Source organism: Eucyclogobius newberryi, unplaced genomic scaffold, assembly GCF_026437365.1.
Source record: "Eucyclogobius newberryi isolate DKJ021-1_F unplaced genomic scaffold, fEucNew1.0.hap1 SCAF_16, whole genome shotgun sequence".
NCBI lineage: Eukaryota > Metazoa > Chordata > Actinopteri > Gobiiformes > Gobiidae > Eucyclogobius > Eucyclogobius newberryi.
The window spans coordinates 21,802,692-21,818,326 of record NW_027315790.1 but is presented as its reverse complement, the minus strand read 5'-3'; the positions used below and the strand labels follow the sequence as shown (position 1 = coordinate 21,818,326).

At 37.0% G+C, this 15,635-nt stretch overlaps 2 protein-coding genes across 42 annotated transcripts in view; one reads left to right on the top strand and one right to left on the bottom strand.

Annotated features, from left to right (window-relative positions):
• rplp1 (ribosomal protein lateral stalk subunit P1) overlaps nucleotides 1-15,635 on the bottom strand; it is a 264,746-nt gene that overhangs the window by 222,817 nt on the left and 26,294 nt on the right. The window contains exon 4 of one of the 34 annotated variants that reach the window (XM_072447913.1): nucleotides 4,918-4,927. The exons of 30 other annotated variants lie outside the window; for them this stretch is intronic. In XM_072447913.1, coding sequence (XP_072304014.1) covers nucleotides 4,926-4,927 — 2 coding nt within the window. In that variant the 3' untranslated portion in view covers nucleotides 4,918-4,925. 3 more of the 34 variants (XM_072447896.1, XM_072447918.1, XM_072447899.1) reach the window with 3 other exon arrangements.
• Nucleotides 1-15,635, top strand: part of ptk2aa (protein tyrosine kinase 2aa) — a 70,048-nt gene that overhangs the window by 41,065 nt on the left and 13,348 nt on the right. For 3 of the 8 annotated variants that reach the window (XM_072447888.1, XM_072447882.1, XM_072447880.1), the window contains 13 exons: nucleotides 261-401; nucleotides 1,158-1,235; nucleotides 1,675-1,782; nucleotides 2,660-2,777; nucleotides 3,753-3,783; nucleotides 4,223-4,287; nucleotides 4,502-4,588; nucleotides 8,022-8,039; nucleotides 11,119-11,175; nucleotides 11,716-11,736; nucleotides 13,094-13,191; nucleotides 14,044-14,128; nucleotides 14,215-14,315. In XM_072447888.1, coding sequence (XP_072303989.1) covers nucleotides 261-401; nucleotides 1,158-1,235; nucleotides 1,675-1,782; nucleotides 2,660-2,777; nucleotides 3,753-3,783; nucleotides 4,223-4,287; nucleotides 4,502-4,588; nucleotides 8,022-8,039; nucleotides 11,119-11,175; nucleotides 11,716-11,736; nucleotides 13,094-13,191; nucleotides 14,044-14,128; nucleotides 14,215-14,315 — 1,008 coding nt within the window. The remainder of the gene's footprint in view (nucleotides 1-260; nucleotides 402-1,157; nucleotides 1,236-1,674; nucleotides 1,783-2,659; nucleotides 2,778-3,752; nucleotides 3,784-4,222; nucleotides 4,288-4,501; nucleotides 4,589-8,021; nucleotides 8,040-11,118; nucleotides 11,176-11,715; nucleotides 11,737-13,093; nucleotides 13,192-14,043; nucleotides 14,129-14,214; nucleotides 14,316-15,635) is intronic. The other 5 variants (XM_072447883.1, XM_072447881.1, XM_072447884.1 and 2 more) reach the window with 5 other exon arrangements.

Below are 15,635 nucleotides of genomic sequence, written 5' to 3'. Positions count from 1 at the left end.
AGCTGCACGAGGTTGACAAATGTGATTGCAATTCCAAATGAAAACACTTCGTGTGAATGTGTTATGTAGTTACAAATGGAGCCAAAGTGCGAGGTTTAATTGAGTCTTTGTTGTGTATTGATCTGAACTCGAGTCGCCCCTGAAATTAAATGGTTGATTTGATTGTAACCGGAGTGGACTATTCGTCAATCAATGCGTATGTGGCACGTTTTACCACCTCCCTTGTTAACGTTTGACTTTGTGTTTTTTCTCTTCCGCAGGCCAAAACGCTTCGGAAGTTGATCCAGCAGACGTTCAAACAAGTGGCCAACCTCAACGACGAGCAGTGCATCATGAAGTTTTTGGAGATCCTGGCTCCAGTTTACCGCTATGACAAGGAGTGCTTTAAATGTGCCCTGGGGGTAAGGGCTTGTCCCATGTGTTTTATGAACCGACTGCAGTGTTGTGGAAGTATGAGACTGCCCTCTTTTGGAACTAGCGTGTTACTACAAGTTTAACTGGATCAGGCGTGTCCAAATATGATGATAACGGGCCATAGGCTTGTGGAAAATACAGTGAATCTTTCAAATTGCTGCATTTAGATTAGACTATTCCACCAGATATTTATTTAGGCTCTGAACTTTGAGGAGACGCACTAAAATGCTGGATATTATGGTATATAATATCATTTAAACTTGCTGTAAATAAGTTCTGCTTACGATAATTTGGGCCACTTCATCAGGAAGTCTGAGGGCCAAGAAAAATTGGTCTGAGGGCTTCATTTGTTAGTACAGCATAGGTTGGACTTGCCTGAGCTAGATACTATAATGTAGTACACTTTAATGTAGTGTTATGTAAACTATAATTCATGCTTTTGAATAGGGCTGCAATCAATTATTGTTATGCAAATCAACAATTGAAATGATCACAATCGTATCTGGACTATACGACTCAAAAAACGCATACAGAAATACTCAAAATAATATATAATAGTATAAACATTTTCGGAATTTGATCAATAAAATCACTGCATCTGTACATATTCTCCGTATATTCTTTCAGTCGCATATGAACCGCCTCAATGTGCTTGTGAAATAATTGTCTGACTTGTCGACCACTAAAATAATGGTTAGTTTCTTCCCTACGTTTGGGTTTGAATGTTTTCCTCTTGTGAACAGTCTAGCTGGGTGATCCAGGTGGAGCTGGCTATTGGGCCAGAGGAAGGGATCAGCTACCTCACTGATAAGGGCTCCACGGTGAGTACATCTGCTTACATTCTGATTTACTAATTGCAGTAGGGACTATTGAGGCCGGGCGATATTGACAAAATGAAATTATCAATGTTTTCTGAGCATGCCGATAATGATAGTCAGACAATATGAAACAAAGACATCTTTAAATGTTTTAGTTGAGGTTTAAATGATGTGAAAAATGTATCACAAAATTGCTTATTAAATTTGTATTTATATATTTGTAATCAGCTCTTTTTGTAGCATTTTTTTTTTTTTTTACAATAAACAATATTACGCAATATTCAAATTTTGCATATCTTCAAAACAACATTCATAACATCACAGAAATTTCAATATATTGCCCACTTCTGTTATTGATATGATCCCAAAAATAGTTATTGAATATGTGTTTTGGATCTTTTTGAAGTCTTTAACCTTAAAAACCTCTCTCTTACCCGTCCAGCCGACCCATCTCGCCAACTTCACCCAGGTGCAGTCGATCCAGTACTCGTGTATGGAGGAGAAGGAGCGCAAAGGCATGCTCCAGCTCAATGTGGCCGGAGCCGCAGAGGTATCATCGTTTACTCCCTTCATTTTGTCCCTTTAATAATCATAAATAGTAATAATCTGTTTCTGGACACAGTCAGTTGTGTTATTTATAAATGTGTCGTGCATGCATTTTAAAAAGATCTATTGTTGGTGGCGTTGGCGATGTGAGGAAAAGGCTTTGTCAATATTTTTTCCCTCCCATTGATCGATCGCCATTTTTATTTGATTTAGTCTTACTGTAAACAAATACTTTCAATATAAATTCCTTGAACGTAACTGTACAAGCCTTTTTCCATGAATTGCCATTTGGAGAAATAAATATGACTTTTTATGGTAAAAATCTGAAGGTTGACTTTAAAACATTTGATTAAAATGACTCAAGTTTATCTTTGATGATTAAAAGTGACTGAATCTTGATTTAAATTTGAATAATTGCACAGCCTTGGGTGGCGTAGACCTTTTGTTTCCCACATTCACACAATTTACACACATTGCAAAAAGTTGAATACATAATTTGGGTCTAGTCATCTTAAATATTCTCCGTGCAATGCTATTTTAATCCATTTAACTGATTGTGAGGCACTTTGTACTACATTGTTTTGAATCAAATCGTGCTGTACAAATGCACGTTGCTTGCTTTGCTTGTCAGTGTTTTAAGCTTGTTGATTCATCAAACATTACAACCTCAGCTCCTTTCACTTTGCCATCCTGCAGCCAGTAGGTAAACACGCGTGGATTCCTCACATTAGTGCGAGTCTCCGTCACCTCTTTGCCACTCCGTCAGATTCAATAAAGCTTTGGTCTGACTTTGGCGCACACGCACGGCGTCGTTTCCCTCGGCTTTTGTCCGAGAGCTGTTCTTCCGCATAACAATCGTCGTGTTTTGTGGATGTCCGCAGCCGCTCACGGTGACCACAGCCTCCCTGACCACGGCGGAAAACCTGGCGGATCTGATCGACGGTTACTGCCGACTCGTGTCCATGGAAACGCATTCCTTTATCGTCCAAGTTCAAAAAGGTATAGCATCTACAGTGTTTCTCATGAGATGCATCTGAAAACATGTGCATCAAATATTGAAAGCAAATCAAAGGGAAATCCGAGTCATTTACCAGTGAAAATTATATTATAGGGACTTTTAACCACATTATAATTGTTAAGGCTGGTCATTAAACCACTGGAAGTTGTGTTTGGAGTGATTCATGCATATTTGAGTTGTCTTTATTCTCCTGTGGACAGACCAGGTCATCAGCGCTCCCCATGTCACACCCACTGCTCTTCATTTACATTGTCCTGCTTATTCTTTTCTTCGACACGTTTGACGCAATTTCAAAAACAAACGTGAACTGCAGCGCTTCAAATTCGATGTAATGTAAAAAGGCAATGTTTTGCGACATCAAACTTGTTTTTCAAGTGGTTTCCGATCATTATTGTAATTTAAGATGTCCAAATTACAACATAATGATCCACGGGTGCCGTATCTTAGAACTATATAGAAGCCAAAAGCACGATATGTCTTCTTTTATTTTAAATCCAGGCAATTATTCAACGTACATTTATTTTGGTACTTTTGCATTATTTTATCTTTTTTATCTATCTTTTTTATTATTATTACGATATGATTAGATAGATTAGATGTCCAGATTCAGGGTTAAATGTTGATGGTGAGAAGTGGATTTCAACAGGCAAAGCAAACTCAATCTGTATTTAGCACAATTTGTACACGTGATGCAAAGGTCTTCTAAAATACATTTACTTTACCATACAAATGCATAATACCACAGTAGTACAATCACAAAACAAACAGAAAAATATACATCACTTGACATTTTAAAGTGGAAAAATAAGGTGCATTATTTATTATAACTAGATATTTGTAGATTCATATAGTCATTGGTTTTCTATTGGTGTTAAGACTTCTTTTAGGGATATCACTGTTTTTTTCACTAGGACTTTGGAAAATGTACTCATTGTGTGTATATTTGTGTCCTCCAGAGGGAGAAAGAGCTCTACCGTCCCTTCCCAAGTGAGTACACCGCATACATTTTGCACGGTACTTATTCCTACAACACAAGCCACATTATACGTGTACGATTTCTAAACATTCCCGTGAAATAAATACGTTATTTAAATGAAGCGTCCTAGCATTACTTCTACGTCCTTTTCAACCCAAATGGCTCACGCCGCCTCCGCTTGTGGTCAAATAAGGAGATAAGTTTAGGAGCCAAATATTTTCCACTTTGGGTTGGTTTAAACACTCGCAGTCTCCTCCTCCTCTCCGCTGCAGTGTGTGTTTTCTCTCTCTTGTCTCTCTCTGTGGATGTAAAGAAAGAGTGGAGCAGCGCTGACACGAGGAGAAACTACGGAAACACTAGAAAGACAATTAACTTTCCCGTTTTTGGACTCTGATCAATTGGAAAGTGTACGTTTTTTGGCTTGGTTTTTACTAGATGTTTGTATTGTAGGCTGTCCAATAATGAGAAAAAGTTGGAAGCGGTCAGAAGTGGAGTGAGAGCCATTTCAGTTTCGGGTAAGTTGCGTTTCAAATTGAATCTCTTGTTAAATAAGGAGACGGTTTTGGTTTTGTTTTCCTAGGTCTGTCTTTCCACTTGCCCGACATGTGTTTCCTCTCATTGTCCGGGACGCCCTCCTCGGTGTCCCAGCTGCTGTTTTTGTTTACTTCCTCACCTCCTCTATCCAGCCATTCACCCTCTTCTCTCTCCCCGTCGTACGATTGGCCGCAGATTTCGAGACGTCGCCGCCTCCTAAACCAACCAGGGCGCGCCGCTTCCTCCTCCCCTTTGTCTTCTGTTCAGACTCTCCTCCCAATGGTATCGTCAGGGCTTGGGCGGAGGAGCACGTGCGCCGAGTTGTGATGTGGCAGATTCAAAACAATGTCCAAATTGAGAATTGAAAGTGCAAAATGCCTCGTATCATGGAAAATATAAACTACTCGTTGGTTTTGTTTGTTTAAAGTGCAGAGAGTGGAATACCTGGGCTGTAAAGTGTACTAATATTAGGAAAATATAAGTTTTACTATTCGATTTATGCATTTCCTTAAATAGTTATTAAGCTGTTGTTGCATTTAAGAACACTCACTGAGGACTTTATGTGTAGGTTATTGAGATGAATAGATTGTGAAACTTTAAACCCTGGTTTCGACTTTTCCTCTGAGAACTGTATTCCCTTTCCGAGTGTTTGTCAGTATTGGACGACTTATATTGAGCAAGTAAAAAAAAAGGAGAAAACTTCATCTGCCACATCACAACTAAGCTTAAATTAAAGGTGCACAATGTCACTTTTTCTTGTGGAGATTTCCCACCTCCTTTTCTCATGGAAATGTCATTGCTTTGCCTGGAATGTTAAACTGTACGACAGAAAAACATTTATTTTTGGTATTTTTTGTTGCAACAAAAAATCCTGTATTTGAATAAATGCAAGATTCTGTAGTTTATACTAAACTGAGCAACATTTTTATACCAAAGCACCAGCATATCCATGTGACAAGCAGGTGAGTGAACTCGTAACTCGTGAACTTGCATAGTGCACCTTTAAACAGCGCTCTCTGCTGCTTCTGTGTGGCAACTTAAACCTAACTGGTTGGTTTGGCTGCATTAACCCTAAAGACATTATTGGAGTATTAATTTCGTAGACACAACAAGTGATATCAGGTATAATAATGACCAGAGAGATCATTATACCTCATTGTTTGGGCAATGAAATATAATAAAGGCCAGACAGATTGTGGGTTCTGCTTCTGTGGCAATTGGGACGGCCATCTCGAGTGGAAGGCAACGTTTCTAAAAGTGTTTGTATGTAATGTAAAAACAGGCCAATAAAAATCATTACTAATAAATAAAGTGTTTAAATGTACATAATGGGACATTGGTGATCCTAACGATGCAGGGAATTCTACAGGACAGGATTTTTTTTGTTTCATTATGAAAACGAATATTCACACATAACGCACTGTACTGGTCTATATTCTATGCAGAACTAAACTGTGTGTCATTAACACACAACCATTGACCATGACCCTGTTTATTTCACGACCATTACCGGTACTAAAAAGAGGAATTCATGACCTAAAAATATATTTTTTCACATTAGTTTTTAAGAACATGGGAATTTGCTAAAGTGAAAATGCAAAAATGTCAAATAATCGAAGTACAAAATTATGATTCAAAAGTCCAGCTCTCTATTATTTTGTATGAGTTCTTTAGAAAAATGTTCCACCACAACATGGAGCAATAGGTCACCATGGCGATTATCTCTTTGCATTATTATACCTCGTGTGTGCAGTACAAAGTCATTGATGATGATGCAATGGTCACTACCATCTGCAGTGTAGCGTGTGCAGTGCATTATGGGTCACGTCTTTGGCTGTGCTCATCAGTCGCTCACAGGAAACAATAGTGAATCTGTTGGACAGATGTGATGTTGTTATGAAAGCTTCACAAAGTGCTCCAGACATTCTTGCTCCAAGTGTGACACGCGGCAAACGGCTAACGTGAAATTATGAAACGCTTTGTGGGATTAGATAAGAACACAGAGTTTAAAATATGCAGACAACAATGGACAAACTGCAGCTGGAGGCCAATCCTCATCAAACATTTGAAACAAAACCAACACCAGGCCATAGAAAATGTATTTTCCCAGTATTGTTTATGCCTGTTTCTATGCTCAAAGTGACTAAAAAATAGGAAGGTTGTGTTATTGCCCAAACTGTGAGGCGAAATGGCATCCAGAGGCGCAAATATCCAGTTAATAATATAGGAAAAAGGAAATGGAAAGAGCAGAAATATGCAGGCGACTTTAGGGAAGCCCCACAGCCTCTCAGTGTAATTCTCATTCCGACTTGAATCACTGTATTCGAGACAATGGTGACTCATCCTCTCTTGTGCTTTCTGTGATAAAAGCCATACATAAAACGTGTCTTGTAATGTATATATCTTTATAACGAGTGGAGAAGTTTGTCAAGCGTTGGTCATTGAGTGTCAACAGTATTTTATATCAATATTTTCTACTATACTATTTTAGGCACTGTTTTATATTGGTTTGACTTAACCTTTGCTCCTATTTTGAAAAACCTTTATAATTATTAGCTTCCTGCTGTCAGTTCCCTAAGTTAGCATGTTAATATCCATTTATGAGCCAATAATAAAATGTTAACATCTAAAGGAAATGAGACCAAGCTTGATATTTTGCAGACATGATTATACTTTTCTACATTTAAGTTACTATTTAGTTTTGTTTTGTTTTGTTTGATTTTGTAGGATCAGCTAAAAAGTGTGAAAGCGTGTCCCAGCAAGCTTTCCATCCTAACACCTTAACATCTTTTTGTGATCAGTAACTTTTTCCATAAATGTATTTGCATGGATTTCAATTGGTCCATCAATTTGGTCTATGAATCAAATTTCCCTTTACCTTTTTTGTAACTCATTTTAAAAGGAAAATAACTAGAATTGTATGTTCATATGCAGTACATGTATTTTTTAATCATCCGCTCATGTCAAAAATAAAACTTGGGAACTACTATAATTCTACATGGTCAAGAGTTAAGGATCACTGTTCAGTATACTGTATTTCACAAACATTACTGCTTTTTCATTCAAGATTTATACAACAAATCATTTATTTTAAAGGGGACATATTATGCAAAACTTTAAGGATCTTGTTACAATGGCGTTTACTCAAAGTTGTATGTCGATGGATTCCTGTATGTTTGAGTAATCTCATATTGTCCTGTTTTTATTGGGATTATTGTAAAAAATGAGACTCAGAGTGACACATGTAGCGTTCTGAAATGCCATATAGCCACTTTTCAATCATAAAAGACTCCGACAATCCGCTGCTTGTTACCGTGAAATGTCACTATGAAGAGGCGGAGCTTATCAGTTCTACATTTTCGAACAGGAAGTCAATGGATCCGTTTCTGTTATCCAGCCGTTTTAGATTAATATTGCCGTTTACAATGAACAAAATATAAAATGATGATCTACTTATGTCATAGTTCACTGCTAAGAACTTGGGGGGAAAAAGCATAACATGTCTCCTTTAAATCACTTAACTAACTGCTGGCTGAATGTTTGGCTCTGCAGATTTTGTTTGCCCAAACCGCCTCACGCTCTAACCGCTTCTCTCTCTCACATCCCTCTCTCTCTCTCTCTGTCTGTCTGTCTGTCTGTCTGTCTGTCTCTCTCTCTCTCTCTCTCGTCCTCTCCCCCCTCTGCCTCCTGCATGCTCTGCCGGACGCCGCTGCAGAAGACCTCAGTGGGGATGGTAACGTTTCACTGTTGTTTATTAATGCTCTGTTATTTCTGCATGCTTGTCCTTTTTTCCTGAAGCTTGTGGTCCGCTGTGTCGGTGGATGTTTAGACAAGAGTTCCCGATTCTCGCCGCTCACTGAAATGTTTTAGTTTTAGATGTAGTGTTAACATTGCACGTTTTAAGTGGTTCCTAAACTATGGCACATGCGCTGCTGTAAGTGTCCTCTAGTTTTGCTTTGAGTTTATACCACGTTTTATCCTGGGTCAGACCTCGTCCAGCCATAGTCACACTTGTGCTTGTTTGGTCCTGCGTTGTGGCCACTTTAATTCTGATGTAGACTTGGTTTGATCCTGTTTCAGTCCTGGTTTAGCCCTGACTTTGTCCACGTTTAGGTCCTAGTTGAATCCCACTTTCCTACTTTATTTAGACCTGGTTTGGATTTGAGAACTTGGGCTGAAATTGTTTATGAATAATTGCCCTGTCCTATAAATTCAACTCATTTATATACCTGTGCACTGATTACACCTCATTGGTTGTATCCTCTCAGTGTTGTGCTCACTCGTAGATTGAAGTGAACTCGCGGGAGGTTTTTGGGGGATTTGAATGAGCTGCATTCCTGGCTATAACGGGCTAACTAGATCACAACACACAAACGTGATTTCTTTCTAAAAACAGATCCTTCACGTTATTGTATGATTATACTGTAGGATTTACAAAGTCGTTGTATGGTTTGTGTCAGTCCCAAGCCTATGAATAGACATGACTGTGCTGGGAAAGCATTTGACCAAGTCTTAATTCAACCTCCTTTTACTCTGGATCCCACGTGGACGAATCAGGGATTACACAGATTTAGAAATCAGATTAAGGCTGCAAAATGAATGATAATGAAAAAAAGATTGGTTGCAATTAGCAATTAGGGATGTCACGATTATAAGGTTAATCAGTATTTGTGATTATTCAGGTCACAAGAACTATAAAAATAATAATCGTGGCAATTTTTTTATTCTAGCTATAGTCCAAAACATCTAAATGTAAAGTACATTTTTATCTGTGTTTTTGTCACATTCAATTTATTTTGATTTAGTTTGATTGCATATAGAAACAAACCAAACGTAAGGAATAGAGACCAGGAATAAATAATAATGATGTTTTTTTCATCATAACACTATCATTTGATATAAAGAGATATATTGCCTTCTGCAGTGAACTTAAACCTCAACAAACTTACTGTTTTATTAGTTATTTTATTTTCTTGTTTTGATAGTGAAAAAATGCTAAATTGCTCTAAAAATTCTGCCTTGGATAGAAAATGTAGACAACAGCACTGCAAGAAAACTAAATGAACAAACTTTTTATCTGTACCAAACGAGATCGAGTCCTGTTTCTCATCATCATTTACCATACAATTACATCTCAAGCTCCTCAGCACTAACCACTATAATCCACACTCACTGCTATAATAAGCACAGAGTGTCTCTGTTCACATGACGACAGAGGATGGAGCTTCTGGTGGAAAACGTGTTGCCGACTTCAGCAGCTTTAGATTTCCTGATCAATTTGGCCACATGTTCCACCGAACCCGATAAATCTCATGTGAAACTGTTTTTTGGGCCGCGTTCAAGACGACAGATGTGCAAGTCTCTCCAGCTGCTGATTCTGCAACACTTACTTTATTTAAACATCCACATCTGGACAGACTTCTTCACCAAGTGTCTGTTTATCCACAGATTTAATCCTAAACGCTGCCATCTGCTTCTCTCTTCTGATTATTGCCATAAGGGCCACAACCTGGGCATGGAATATTACTACTACAAGCGTATTTCAAACAAACTAGAATTTTCCAAATAAGTGTTTTACAGCGTAAACAAATAAAGCAAATGCATATACCTGGTATGTTTTTATTTTCCTGATACAATGTGCTACATTTGTCCGGGTCTTGAACTGGAAAAAAGAGTTTGAGGTTCCAGCGAGACCGCTCACTTCGCAATTCCACAAGTTTTTCAATTTTATCATGATTATCACAATAATCATAATCATATAATCGACGAGCTGGCCACTGTCCTAATGCTCAAAGTCACTGGGTTAGGCTTCAGAACAAGCGGTAGAAAATGTATTATTAAATAATAATAGGTCAAAAGCTTGGAGCTAATCAGCTCCGTGGACCACAAAATCTGTTCCTAATAAATGCCAAGGCAAGTTTATTCATAGCACATTTTATACACAAGGCAATTCAAAATGCTTCATACAACAGGAAAAAAAATGCATTCAAATCACAAAGACATGACAGAAATCACAAAACAGTTTAAGACATGAAAGAGAAAAGTGCAAATAAAATCATGTCATTCATATGCACAGCTAAACAAAACAGTTTAGCTTAGATTTGAAGCCTGACACATCTTCAAAAAGATGTGAACTTTTTTCCTCCTACTTTTCTCATTGGTCAGCCTCTGTTCTAAGTGAGTGACACAATGAAGTGTGAGGCAAACTACATTATTTACCTCTTAAAGGCAATAGAAACTTATTAAATGCATGAATCATGATATAATCAAAATCGTGATCTGTTTCGAAGAAATTGGAATATAATTTTTTGCACCCACCTCTATTTTAAATGGGTTTTCTTACTACTTTATCCACATTTCATACCACATTGCCTCTGCCGTTCATTTAAACCTTAAATAATTGAATTTTTGGGTAACTTTATTGGAAAAATGAACAGGAAATTGACTTCTAGAACCTGGACAGGCTTTCACTGTTGATTTTGTGCAAATTACCATCTTGTAGAACATTTTAATAATGTGAAGAATCTATAGTTTCTTCCCCTCATTTGTAAAACATTTCTCTTTCTGTCCTGGACTCTTTTGCCTCGGCTCCAGACCGGCTGCTCTCAGATATTCACACGCACAACTGACACACTGAGCCAAAGGAGCTTTATAAGACTGGAAGTAGCGCTAGTGTGCACTTTGTCTGCTTAGGAATAGCTTATTTTTGTGTAGATTTGTTTGAATAGTGTGTCTTGCAGTAATATTGTAGTGTTGTAGTTTTTACTTCTATTTATGTTTTTTTGAATGTTAAATTGATCTTTTTGTTGCAGAAACCGACGACTATGCAGAGATAGTTGATGAAGAGGACACATACACCATGCCCTCAAGTAAGTAATTAAATATGTTAAAGTACGTACTAAAGAAACGTATTTCATAGAGCTCCATTGAGTTTAGCTGCAGCTAATCAATGCCAGGCCAATTGGACAGACACAAAGCAGCATTTTTCATGGTCACGTTCACTACACTACATCTGTCAAACGCATTCAAACCTTACCCAAGCCACTCATTTTCTCTAACTTTATTTCATAATTTTGTCTTCAAAGTTTGGTCAAAGTCTGTAAGTATGTAATGGTGGCTTTGTCCCGCTGAACCACAATTTAAATTTGGATGTTTTTTTGGAACCGTTTGATTGTGTGGCCAACTCTGGAACTGGACTCTTGCTTCTGCTTACTATACTTTCCTTCTCCTGAAATATTGACCCTCTAAGTCTATTGGGAAAGCACTGTAGTGGTTTATGTTTTAACGCAGACATGGTTAAACTCAAATTCCTCATGTGTCTTTAATGTGTCTCTGAGATATTTCCTACAGCTGCTTCTTCTTCCTCTCTTTTCAACTTCCTCTTCCTCTTTTCCCCATTGCCTACACAGTCAGCTATGGAGCTGTCGAAGGTAAAACGTCCGGCCTGTGTCAGCCTCTGTCTCGTTGCAATGCCTTTTATTTGGATAACTAATGCATGCAATGTTATGTAAGTTTGTAGTCTCAGCAAAGCCAAGACCTTCATCATTTACAGTATTTTGCAGGTCTTTGAATTAATGAATTAATTTTAAATCGGGTCAATTAGTTTTTATTTTAATGTAATGATCAAAATCAAGACTTTTTGTGTTCACTTTGATCATTTGTTTGTGTTTATTGTTTGTTTGCACTTGAAAACCACATCCACCTCCAATCTGCACCTAAATATGTTTTATTATTCAATTTAATCAACGTAAATCCAATCCCTAGATTTATATGGGACATTGTAACTTCAAATGCAGCTTTAAAAAATGCCTTTTTACCTCATAGGCACCTAAAGGGGACCGTATTTTTCAATTAAACAAGATATTGACAAATCGTACTGAAGGATTTATTGAAATCTAAATCCAAGCCTGATTTATTAAAGTTTTAACTTTAAAATGCTCAAATTTCTGTCGGAGCCAAATATGTCTAATATGTCAACAAAATAAATCAAGAAATAAACATATTTGGACATTCAAGGCTTGAATGTCCAAATATGTGTAATTTTAGCGACTTTTATACATAAACTGCCTTTTTTAATTTGAAAACATGACTTACTCATAAATACAACAACACAATGCAGAAACACATTTATGTTGGTAATCTACACAAGAAGTTTCAAATTGATATCTTTTAAATTTAAAATGTTTTCAAAATGTTGCAATTCCCCCGCAGTGCCTCATCCATATTGTCATGGGCTTTTGAAGTAAATCGTAGTCCAGGTCGGGAAGAATACTTCTATTACTTCTAAAAATAATGAAAACCTGCATTCAAATTAATTTGATTTATTATATTTAATTTGGGCAGAGGACAGAGGACCCTGGGACATCGTCCCTCGCCACCACAGACATTGTCTGACTCCATCGCCACCACAGACATTGTCTGACTTCATCGCCACCACAGACATTGTTGATTCATTTCTCCCTGTGGCCCTCAGAGGCAACTGTTGTTGTGATTTTGGGCCTTACAAAAATAAATTGATTTGATTTGATTTGTTTGGCATTTAGTTACTTCCCCAACTGTGACGCTAGATCACAACTAACTATAGTTACTGTTATTTTGTAGTGAGGTAGTTGCACATATGTGTATTTAAATCTGAAATAATAATAATTTAATCTGAAATATTGATTGATTTCCCTCACATGCTTGCGAGTTGAAACATTGATCAAATATGTTCTCTCTTAACTCTTAAATGATGTTGATAATGATGTTTGTGTTGGAGTCGTCATGTTTCTTGTCTTTGTTTGTCAGCGCGGGACTATGAGATCCAGAGGGACAGGATAGAGCTGGGACGTTGCATCGGAGAGGGCCAGTTCGGCGACGTGCATCAAGGAGTCTACAGCCCCCCGGTATGTGGCACTGCAGTGCTAAAAGTACATGCATAATATTATTGAACCACTGTATTGTCCTGCACTATGGCCAATTATCGATCATGAAATGTAGACTTCGAACTCTTTTGAATGAGTGAGAAAAGTAGAAACACAGCTCTTTTCAAAATCAGAATTTACTTCAATTCATATTTCAAATTATTTTCATTACAGACATGCATTGACCAGCATATGTAAACGGAAGTTATACTGTATTAAAAAGAATAGACTTAATAATATACATTTACTCTGTTTTTTATCAACTAAACTCGACAAGCAGGAATGAATGTAGTGAGTGTGTGTGTGATTTATTTTAGTTTGAATTGGCTGTATTTTCACTCTGTAATATAGTACAAGTCAGTGTGAAAGTATTCCAAGTATTCAGAATACAATACTCTGAATACATTTTAATGCAGATGTTCAGCGTTCTGCAACTGAATACATTTTCAAAGTATAAATAGTTTAGTAATGTACAAATGACCCACAAGACTGGGCAATCACTATTTCTCCATCCACACATTATATTATAGTTATTAGTGCGTTATATTATAGGTATTAGTGCGTTATATTATAGGTAGTAGTGTGTTATACTATAGTTATTAGTGTGTTATATTATAGGTAGTAGTGTGTTATACTATAGTTATTAGTGTGTTATATTATAGGTAGTAGTGTGTTATACTATAGTTATTAGTGTGTTATATTATAGGTATTAGTGTGTTATATTATAGGTATTAGTGTGTTATACTATAGTTATTAGTGTTATATTATAGTTATTAGTGTTATATTATAGGTAGTATGATATACTATAGTTATTAGTGTGTTTGTGTGTTTCAGGACAAGCCGTCGTTGCCCGTCGCCATCAAAACCTGTAAAAACTGCACTTCAGACAGCGTCAGAGAGAAGTTCCTCCAAGAAGCGTGTAAGTTGATGTTCTCCCTCACGTCCTTTGGCCTCTGGTGTACTGTTACTGTTACGTTGGGGTGATGAATGTGTTTGTTCTGGCAGTGACCATGCGGCAGTTCGACCACCCGCACATCGTGAAGCTCATCGGAGTGATCACGGAAAACCCGGTCTGGATCATCATGGAGCTGTGCACTTTGGGAGAGGTACAGTTACATTACAGGTTACATCCTTTTCTGCCTCGTCGGGGATTTAAACACATTTTGCAACGCTAACTGCATATTGTGTGTAAGTAAGTGTGTAAACAAAAACATTCTAAATTCTGGTGGAGGAAAAAGGGAAGTGAAACATAATGTGATTTAAAAGGAGGAACTGGTGTTAACCTCAGAATATCAGAAAATATAAACGATCAAGCTGGTTTTAGTAAATGTAAGTGTAGGTGATATCAGAGCCTGCTTTAATAACATTCACAATTGTATTTGACATTAACTTTGCATATAAATGAACATTATAAGAGCCACTAAGCATTTTGATAAAGGAAACATTCTGATTTCGAGGTTTAGGACAAATACTTAAAGAAACGTTGACCTGAATGACCTTGAATTGTGTTTTATTTTAGTCAGATATATTACATACTTTACCACATGTTATGCTTTTGTGAGGCTCAAATATAATTTCAAGGCTAGAAAAACTTTTTTCCCCATTCTTTATAATAGAAAGGCAAACTCTCTGACATTTCCACCCTGGAAATTCAAAATGGTTTCTTTTTTGTTTGTTATAAAGACTTAAAATTATAGCTCTGATGTCAGTTAATCAGTGTTTTATGCTTAACTTCTTTTTGCCTTTAGTCGCCTCCGTTACAGATTTGACCATGATGACAGAGCATTTGAAAGCGTGTTTAGAAACAGCAGAGCTTACATTAAACTGTGTGCTGCCTTTGGCGACTCGGGCCACGAGACATTTTCTATGGTTGAGTTCACAATAACCACCAAATTGCATGATTAATCAAGATTATTTACTCTACTGGGACTAATGAATGATATAAACCAGTGCCTCTCAAACATTTTACACCAAGTATCACCTATGAAAATATTTGCCACTCCAAGTAGCACCAGATCTAAACCAGGTCAAAATATTGTAGGTCTAAACTGTGGCTTAAAGAGATTTAAGACAGTGCAATTGATTTACTAGTTCTACTGAAGAACAAAAATCGGGAGTATAATGACTTCGTCTTGAGCAAAAAAAATGAATTGTAGAAGAATTCACGTTTGAGAAAAACTGGTCAATTACCGTAATCTAGTTTTTATCAATATTTAGTAATAAAAAGGCTTTTTTATGGAGAAATGTACTGCTAATTCACAGAGTTGAGACTTTGGAGGGAGAAATGTGGCTGTTTTGGGTTTTTTTAAGGGCAATGATTGAAAGTCTAGTATTGTTTATGTTCATGAACAAAACGCTGAAAGCCATTTTTATTTTGTTTATGAAACTAAAAGAAACATTTTATTTAGAAAAAAGAAAAATCAAGA